The 8,835-nt window shown below is 51.2% G+C and overlaps 1 protein-coding gene across 1 annotated transcript in view; it reads left to right on the forward strand.

The window, feature by feature from the left end:
- CCDC92B (coiled-coil domain containing 92B) overlaps nucleotides 1-8,835 on the forward strand; it is a 27,683-nt gene that overhangs the window by 4,113 nt on the left and 14,735 nt on the right. The window contains exon 2 of the mRNA XM_017541618.2: nucleotides 7,189-7,340. Coding sequence (XP_017397107.2) covers nucleotides 7,211-7,340 — 130 coding nt within the window. The 5' untranslated portion in view covers nucleotides 7,189-7,210. The remainder of the gene's footprint in view (nucleotides 1-7,188; nucleotides 7,341-8,835) is intronic.

Consider the following 8,835-nt stretch of genomic DNA (forward strand, 5'->3'; position numbering starts at 1 on the left):
AAAAACTCTGTCTCAAAAACAAAACAAAACAAAAAAAAAAAACCTGTGGGTGAGCAAAAGCCTTTCCTCCAATGAATTTCTATGTATGCATAAGCTCATAATACAAAGGAGGAGTAAAAAGGCAAAGCCTCCGGCCCTGCCCTTTACCCCCAGTCCTTTTGAGACCGCTTAGTGGAGTCCTGGAGGTCTATGGAGCAAAACTTGAAAACCACTGAGATGATTTTGAAGGTCCTCTGGGTCCTAAGCACTATGATTCTATACTTTTTTTTTTATTAAAAAGAGACGGGGTCTCGCTATGTTGCCCAGGCTGGAGTGCAGTGGCTATTCACAGGCGCGATCCCACTACTGATCAGCACGGGAGTTTTGACCTGCTCCACTTCCGACCTGGGACGGTTCATCCCTCCTTAGGCAACCTGGTGGTCCCCTGCTCCCAGGAGGTCACCATATTGATGTCGAACTTAGTGCAGACACCCGATTGGCATAGCACACTACAGCCCAGAACTCCTGGGCTCAAGAGATCCTCCAGCCTCAGCCTCCCGAGTAGCTGGGACGACAGGCACGCACCACCATGCCCGGCTATGATTCTGTACTTTGTGTGGTTCTTTCAACCCAAAGAGCTGTAAGAACTAGGCCAGGCATGGTGGCTCACACCTGTAATCCCAGCACTTCGGGAGGCCAAGGTGGGCATATCACCGGAGGTCAGGAGTTCGAGACCAGCCTGGCCAACATGGTGAAACCCTGACTCCACAAAAAATACAAAAATTAGCCGGGCATTTTGGTGGGCACCTGTAATCCCAGCTATTGGGAGGCTGAGGCAGGAGAACTGCTTGAACCCAGGAGTTGGAGGTTGCAGTGAGCCAAGATCGAGCCACTGCACTCCAGCCTGGGCAACAGAGCAAGACTCCATCTCAGAAAAAAAAAAAGGGCCAGGTGCGGTGGCTCACACCTGTAATCCCAGCACTTTGGGAGGCCAAGGCGGGCGGATCACTTAAGGTCAGGAGTTCAAGACCAGCCTGGCCAACACAGTGAAACCCCGTCTCTAAAAAGAAGAAGGGAAAATTAACAGGAAAAAAAACTCAGAGAACCAGAAGGAGGGAAGCAGAAACAATGCAGTCCCTGATGTGGTCAGGACAGTGGACAGAGGACAGTGACCCTCTTCCCTGAGCATGTTAACTCAGGTTGGGTGCCTAGTGCCGGATGTGGGGGAAAGATGGAGCCGATAGCACCAGCCCTTCAGCTGCTGTGACTAGCTTAGGCCACTTCCTCGGGCATGAGCGTCTGAAGCCCAGATGTTCCAGGACTGCATTTCTGATGGGAACATCTGTTTTCCTGGCTTGGGCCTTCTGAAGTAGTGCCTGCAACTCTCCAGCCACAAGAGAGAGATTTTGGTTGTCACTAGTTCCCTTCCCCACGCTATCTCCCACCCTCCCCCAAAAGAACAATAACACCTAAGGAAGAATATTTGCCAAGATTGTTTGTGACCCAAATTTCTGCCCTGAGAAAAGCAGCCTGCCTAGTTGGAAGCAAATACTCAAGTCTTTCTGGGAAAGCACAGAAGCAGCTGTTTGGCCGAGCCTCTCACGGTGGCCAGAGTCCAGTCTCCAGAGCTGTGTGGGAAGGCCTTTTCTCTTCAGACGCGTTTGCATCTCAGTGGCTGGGAGCAGATGTTTTTTCTTTATCCCAAGCATGGGCCCACACACCTTCATCCTCCAGGTGGATGGATCCTCGCACAGCAGATACAGCAGCAAGAGGATCGAGAAACACTCACACGTGCTCCGAGGCACACACACTCAGGCACACATACAGATCTGCAAGCACACAAATCCCGACACAGACACAGTTGCACACACACGCAGCTCACCTGTTTCTCCTGACTTGTGCACCAGCATATTATTGTTTTTATCTTTTATATTTTTGTTTTTGAGACACAGTCTGGCTCTGTTGCCCAGGCTGGAGTGCAGTGGTGCAATCTCAGCTCACTGCAACCTCCGCCTCCCAGGTTCAAGCGATTCCCCTGCCTCAGCCTCCCGAGCTGGGACCACAGGTGCATACCACCACACCTGGCTAATTCTTTATAGTTTAGTAGAGATGGGGTTTCACCATGTTGGCCAGGATGATCTAGATCTCCTGACCTCATGATTCACCCACCTTGGCCTCCCAAAGTGCTGGAAATACAGGTGTGAGCCACTGCGCCCACATGTCTTTTTTAGCCGGACATGGTAACATGAGCCTGTGGTCCCAGCTCCTTGGGGGACTGAGGTGGAGTCTCAGCCTGAGCCTGGGAATTCGAGCTGCGATGAGCCATCATTGCGCCACTGCATTCCAGCCTGGGGGACAGAGTGAGACCCTGTCTCAAAAAAAAATGCAAATCATAGCATGTTCTTCCACTGCTTAGAATTCTTTTAAGAACTTCTTTTCTTTTTTTTTTTTTTTTAAAGATGGGGTTTCACCATGATGGCCAGGCTGGTCTTGAACTCCTGACCTCAGCTGATCCACCCACCTCAGCCTCCCAAAGTGCTAGGATTACAGGCGTGAGCCACCGCGCCTGGCCCTTTTAAGAACTTCTAAATTCACTTAATATTACATATTTTTTTTGGAGTTGGAGTCTTGCTCTGTTGCCCAAGCTGGAGTGCAATGGCACGATCTTGGCTCACTGCAAGCTCCGCCTACCTGGATTCTCCTGCCTCAGCCTCCAGAGTAGCTGGGACTATAGGCACCTGCCTTCAAGCCTGGCTAATTTTTGTATTTTTAGTAGAGATGGGGTTTCACCATGTTGGCCAGGGTGGTCTCGAACTCCTGATCTCAGGTGATCCACCTGTCTTGGCCTCCCAAAGTACTGGGATTACAGGCATGAGCCACTGCACCCAGCCTAAAAATTCTTAACATGACATACAAGATGCCACGTGATCCCACCCTTGATAACTTTCCTTCCCTGTATACCTTTCACTTCAGCCCTAACTACCATGGCAATGTCTGTTCCTCAGACAGACCAGAAGCACTTAGCAGAAAGTTTGACACACAGTAAGCCTTCTGTAAACTCAGCTATCCTTATGATCACTTAGTTCCTTCCTACCTCTGTGCCTTCACAGATGCTGTTCCCTGTTGCAAATGCTCTTCCTTTCATTCTTTAATTCCTACCCCTCCTTCAAGTCTGTATTAGATTTTTACTGCTGTGTAACAAATTATCGTAAACATAGTGACTTAACATAAATTTATAATCTTACAATGTCTAAGCACCAGCAGTCTGGCTCTTTTTTTTTTTTTTTTTTTTTTTGAGACAGAGTTTTACTCTTGTTGCCCTGGCTAGAGTGCAGTGGCGCAATCTCGGCTCACCGCAACCTCTGCCTCCCAGATTCAAGCAATTCCCCTGCCTCAGCCTCCCGAGTAGCTGGGATTACAGGCATGCGCCACCACGCCCGGCTAATTTTGTACTTTTTAGTAGAGATGGGATTTTTCCATGTTGGTCAGGCTAGTCTTGAACTCCCAACCTCAGGCGATCCACCCGCCTCAGCCTCCCAAAGCGCTGGGATTACAGGTGTGAGCCACCGCGCCCGGATGAGACAGGGTTTCACCATATTGGTCAGCCAGGTCTCCAACTCCTGACCTCAGGTGATCTACCCACCCCAGCCTCCCAAAGTGTTGGGATTACAGACGTTGAGCCACCTCGCCCAGCCTTACATTTGTTATCTCATTTAATCCTTACAACTATCCTAGGACTGTAGGATTTGCAGCCCCATCTTTCTTACAGGGGGAAAATAGCTCAGAGAGGTCAATTATCATCCCAAAAGTCACACAGCAGGTAACTGAAACAGCCACAAATCAGCTGGGTGCAGTGGCTCATGCCTGTAATCCCAGCATTTTGGGAGACCAAGGTGGGAGGATTGCTTGAGGCTAGGAGGTGAACACCAGCCTGGGCAATATAGTGAGACCCTGTCTCTACAAAAAAATAAAAAATTAGCCAGGAGTGGTGGCGTGCACCTGTAGTCCTTAGCTACTTGGGAGGCTGGGGTGGAAGGATTGCTAGAGCCCAGGAGTTTGAGGTTGCAGATAGCCTCACTGTACTCCAGCCTGGGTGACAGAGTCAAACCTAGGACTCTTCCCAGTGTAAATATCAGTTTAAATATTTGGGAACCTTCTCTGGACTTAGTTGGAGAATTGACTCTGCCACCACTTACTAAGCGTGTGAAGTGGCACAAGAGTCTTTTTTTGGCCGGGTGTGGTGGTTCATGCCTGTAAATCCCAGCACTTTGGGAGGCTGAGGCGGGCGGATCACGAGGTCAGGAGATCAAGACCATCCTAACACAGTGAAACCCTGTCTCTACTAAAAATACAAAAAATTAGCTGGGTGTGGTGGCACACAGCTGTATTTCCAGCTACTCCAGAGCCTGAGGCAGAAGAATCGCTTAAACCCAGGAGGCAGAGGTTGCAGTGAGCCAAGATCACACCACTGCACTCCAGCCTGGGCAACAGAGCGAGATTCTGTCCCAAAAAGAAAAAGTATTTTTTTGTGAAGTGGGGTGATAATACCTACTGAAGCTTGGTTGACAGAAGGAAGATCATGTGTATAATGATCCCTGAACATAGCAGACAGTCAGCAAATGTAGCCAGCGATCCCCAAAGGCCAAAGGGCCACCCCTTGTTGAAATGAAAAGCCTATTTGGCTGGACTGGGGGGGTCAGGGGAGTACCAGAGAAAGGGACCCAGAGAGGAGTGTCCCAAGGATGGGAGGTCTCAGGGGGACCTGCTTTATGTGACCCCACAAATGAAAATCTGGATTTTCCGAGTCTTACACGGAAGCTAGTCTGGAGGGGACCATTTGGTGAAGAAAATTATTCATCTTACTGGCCTGTCTCTCCCACTGCCCAGGACATTCCAGGGGCAGGTGAAGGCATTTTCCTCAAAGGTAAAGGCAAAGCTTAGGGAGTCCTTGGCTGAGAAAGCAGAAGCCCGTAGTCTTGGGCCCCAGTGTTTGCTGTCTGCCGCTGCTTGTCCAAGATGCTGATTATCACAGAAGAGAGTCTTGGGAAGGGGGCGGGGCCTGAAGAGCTGGAGAGCCAAGCCATCATTAGGATTCAGGGACACACGCCTCCCCATCCATCACAACAACTCAAGTTTCCACGATGGGAGTCACTGCATGGGTCTCTTTCCCCCTCTCCTATTCCTTTTTAAAATTTTATTTATTTATTTATTTTTGAGATGGAGCCTTGCTCTCTGTTGCCCAGGCTGCAGTGCAGGGGCATGATCTTGGCTCATTGCAACCTCCACTTCCCAGGTTCAAACAGTCCTTGTGCCTCAGCCTCCCAAGTAGCTGGTATTACAGGCATACGCCCCACCATGCCCAGCTAATTTTTTGTATTTTTAGTAGAGATGGGGTTTCGCCATGTTGGCCAGGCTGGTCTCGAACTCTTGAACTCAAGTGATCTGCCTGCCTTGGGCTCCAAAAGTGCTGGGATTACAGCTGCGAGCCACAGTGTCTGGCCTGTTTCTCTTTTATTTTATCTGTTTATTTATTTAGAGATGGAGTCTCACTCTGCCTTCCAGGCTGGAGTGCAATGGCATGGTCTCAGCTCACTGCAACCTGCGCCTCCCAGGTTGAAGCGCTTCTCCTGCCTCAAACTCCCAAGTAGCTGGGATTACAGGAGCCTGCCACCATGCTAGGCTAATTTTTTGTATTGTTGGGAGAGATGGGGTTTCACCAAGTTGGCCAGGCTGGTCTGGAACTCCTGACCTCAGGTGATCCCCCCCAACCCCGACTCAGCCACCCAAAGTGCTGGAATGACAGGCATGAGCCACCACTCTCAGCCTTTCTCTCTTTTTTTTTTTTTTTTTCCGACGGAGTTTCACTCATGTTACCCAGGCTGGAGTGCAGTGGCATGATCTCGGCTCACCGCAACCTCCGCCTCCTGGATTCAGGCAATTCTCCTGCCTCAGCCTCCTGAGTAGCTGGGACTACAGGCACGCGCCACCATGCCCAGCTGATTTTTTGTATTTTTAGTAGAGACGGGGTTTCACCATGTTGACCAGGATGGTCTCGATCTCTTGACCTCGTGATCCACCCGCCTCGGCCTCCCAAAGTGCTGGGATTACAGGCTTGAGCCACCGCGCCCGGCCACGCCTTTCTCTTTTTAAAAGGGACTCCACCACCTGCCTTTAGCCCAGAGTCACTGTTAGTGAAACATTCACCACGTCTTCTTCCACTGTGACTTGGAGGCGCCCAGAGCCCTGGACTGTTGTTGAGTTGAGGTTGAACTAAGGGAGAATTATCCTCAGAACAGCCATGTAGCCCTTGGGCTGAGATACTTGTGGGACGTCAGAGCTGGAAGAGACTCGGGGTCACTCACTCCACAACTCCCTCATTTTACCCATGAGAAAACCTAGAGCCCACAGAGGGAGAGGACTCACCCAGGTCACACTGCGAGGGCAGGAGAAGCAGGCTAGAACCCATGTTTTCTTTCTTTCTTTATTCACTTTGCCACTCTATTTGTTTTCCTGTTTGAGAAGTAGAAGAGGCTGTCTGGACGCGGTGGCTCACACCTGTAATCCCAGCACTTTGGGAGGCTGAGGCAGGTGGATTACAAGGTCAGGAGTTCGAGACCAGCCTGGCCAAGATAGTGAAACCCATCTCTATTTAAAAAAGAGAGAGAGAGAAGTAGAAGAGGCTAAAGTTACACGGGGCTGGGTGCAGTGGCTCACCTCTTAATCTCAGCATTTTGGGAGGCCGACGCAGTTGGATCACCTAAGGTCAGGAGTTCGAGACCAGCCTGGCCAACATGGTGAAACCCTAAAATACAAAAATTAACCAGGCGTGGTGGCAGGCGCCTGTAATCCTTGCTACCTGGGAGGCTGAGGTTGCAGTGAGCCAAGATCGCGCCACTGCACTCCAGCCTGGGCAACAGAGCAAAGCTCCATCTCAAAAAAAATAAAAGTTACATGGGAGCAGGAGAATGAAACCATTGCCTCCTGGGCCTCTGGGTCTCCATCTGTGAAATGGGAATAACGATGCTTTCCTGCCTACACCCTGCTTCTTCATGAAGGCTGAATAAGGAAACAGCGGGGCAGTAACAGTAGTGGTGGAATCATCTTCCTGGTGGCAACAGGACCCAGAGCGGAGGAGATGGTGAAGGAGCTGAGGGTGGGGCAGTGCACATGGGCTCGGAAGAGGTGGATTCACCTTGTCGTCCTCCCTAGGTGGGGCCAGGCCTGGGCTGCCATGGATACCGTGTCCCTGCAGCATCAGATCCAGAGCGTGCAACGCCACATCAGCTTCCTGAAAAAGGAGCAGATGGCCCTGCTGCGAGACCTGCACCTGGAGATCCTGAGGCTGCAGAAACGCTGCTCAGGTGAGGCCAGGAGAGACGGCCAGGCGGGTGGGAGAGGGTCACTGGTCATTGTCATCATCACAGCCACTGGTTTCTTTTCTTTTTTTTTTTTTTTTTGAGACAGAGTCTCGCTCTGTTGCCCAGGCTGGAGTGCAGTGGCTGGATCTCATCTCTGCCCTCCCAGGTTCAAGCAATTCTCCTGCCTGCACCTCCTAAGTAGCTGCGATTACAGGCATGCGCCACCATGCCTGCTAATTTTTGTATTTTTAGTAGAGTTGGGTTTCACCATATTGGCCAGGCTGGTCTCGAACTCCCGGCCTCATGATCCACCTGCCTCGGCCTCCCAAAGTGCTGGGATTACAGGCGTGAGCCACCGCACCCGGCCAACACAGCCACAGTTTCATAGCCACAGTTTCTGGGGTGTGCCCACCAGCGGCCCCTGTGAGCCTCACACTGCACCAATTCTGCTGCCTCTTTTTTTGAATAAGGAAGCTGAGACTTGGGGAGGTGAGACAGACAGAGAAGTTCTAGGAACACCTGACAGTTTCAGGGCAAAGCGCTCTGGTTAGGTGGTGGAGGACTCCTGGGAACCCATTCCCGGAGGTTCCCATCCTTTCCGAGAGTCACTGTTCACCAGGCAACTCCCAGCTCTGGGTCTAGCTGGGGAGACACACAGGCCAACTGGTGATATGGAGGGAGAGCAGAAATCAAGCAGGAGCTCATGGGCAGGAGCACATCCAGCCTAAGGAGCAGGCACGGGAGGAGACCCAGCCTCTGAGGCTCCCCAGGGGAGCGGTGCTTCAGCTCCTGGAGGCTACGTAACATGTGGACATGCCGAGACACCACAGGGGAAGGGGAGTGGAGAGAGCATTCCAGATGAAGGGAAGAGCACGGCAAAGGCCAGAAGCTGGGAAGCCAGAAGCTCATGGAAAGTTCTAGTTGATGGATAAAGCAGCACTTAAAGGAGACCGATAAGAAATCCAGCTGGAGGCTGGACGCAGCAGCTTACACCTGTCATCCCAGCACTTTGAGAGGCCGAGGTGGGTGGATCACCTGAAGTCAGGAGTTTGAGACCAGCCTGACCAATATGGTGAAACCCCATCTCTACCAAAAATACAAAAAATTACCTGGGCGCAGTGGCAGGTGCCTGTAGTCCCAGCTACTCGGGAGGCTGAGACGGGAGAATTGCTTGAACCCAGGAGGCAGAGGTTGCAGTGAGCCAAGATTGTGCCATTGCACTCCAGCCTGGGCAACAGAGTGAGACTCTGTCAAAAAAAAAAAAAAAAAAATCCAACTGGAGCCAGAGTGTGGAAGACCTTGACCAATACCATGAACGCCAAGGAGTTTGTCCTCCTGGGTAGTGGGAGGCACAGATGGTTTTTTGAGCCGCTGAGTGCTGCTTGGTAGCATTATGCTGCATTAAGAAACTCAGTCTGGGCCAGGTGCGGTGGCTCACGCCCGTAATCCCAACACTTTGGGAGGCCGAGGTGAGCAGATATGAGGTCAGGAGTTTGAG

Source organism: Cebus imitator, unplaced genomic scaffold (genome assembly GCF_001604975.1).
Source record: "Cebus imitator isolate Cc_AM_T3 unplaced genomic scaffold, Cebus_imitator-1.0 Scaffold136, whole genome shotgun sequence".
In the NCBI taxonomy this organism is placed as follows: domain Eukaryota; kingdom Metazoa; phylum Chordata; class Mammalia; order Primates; family Cebidae; genus Cebus; species Cebus imitator.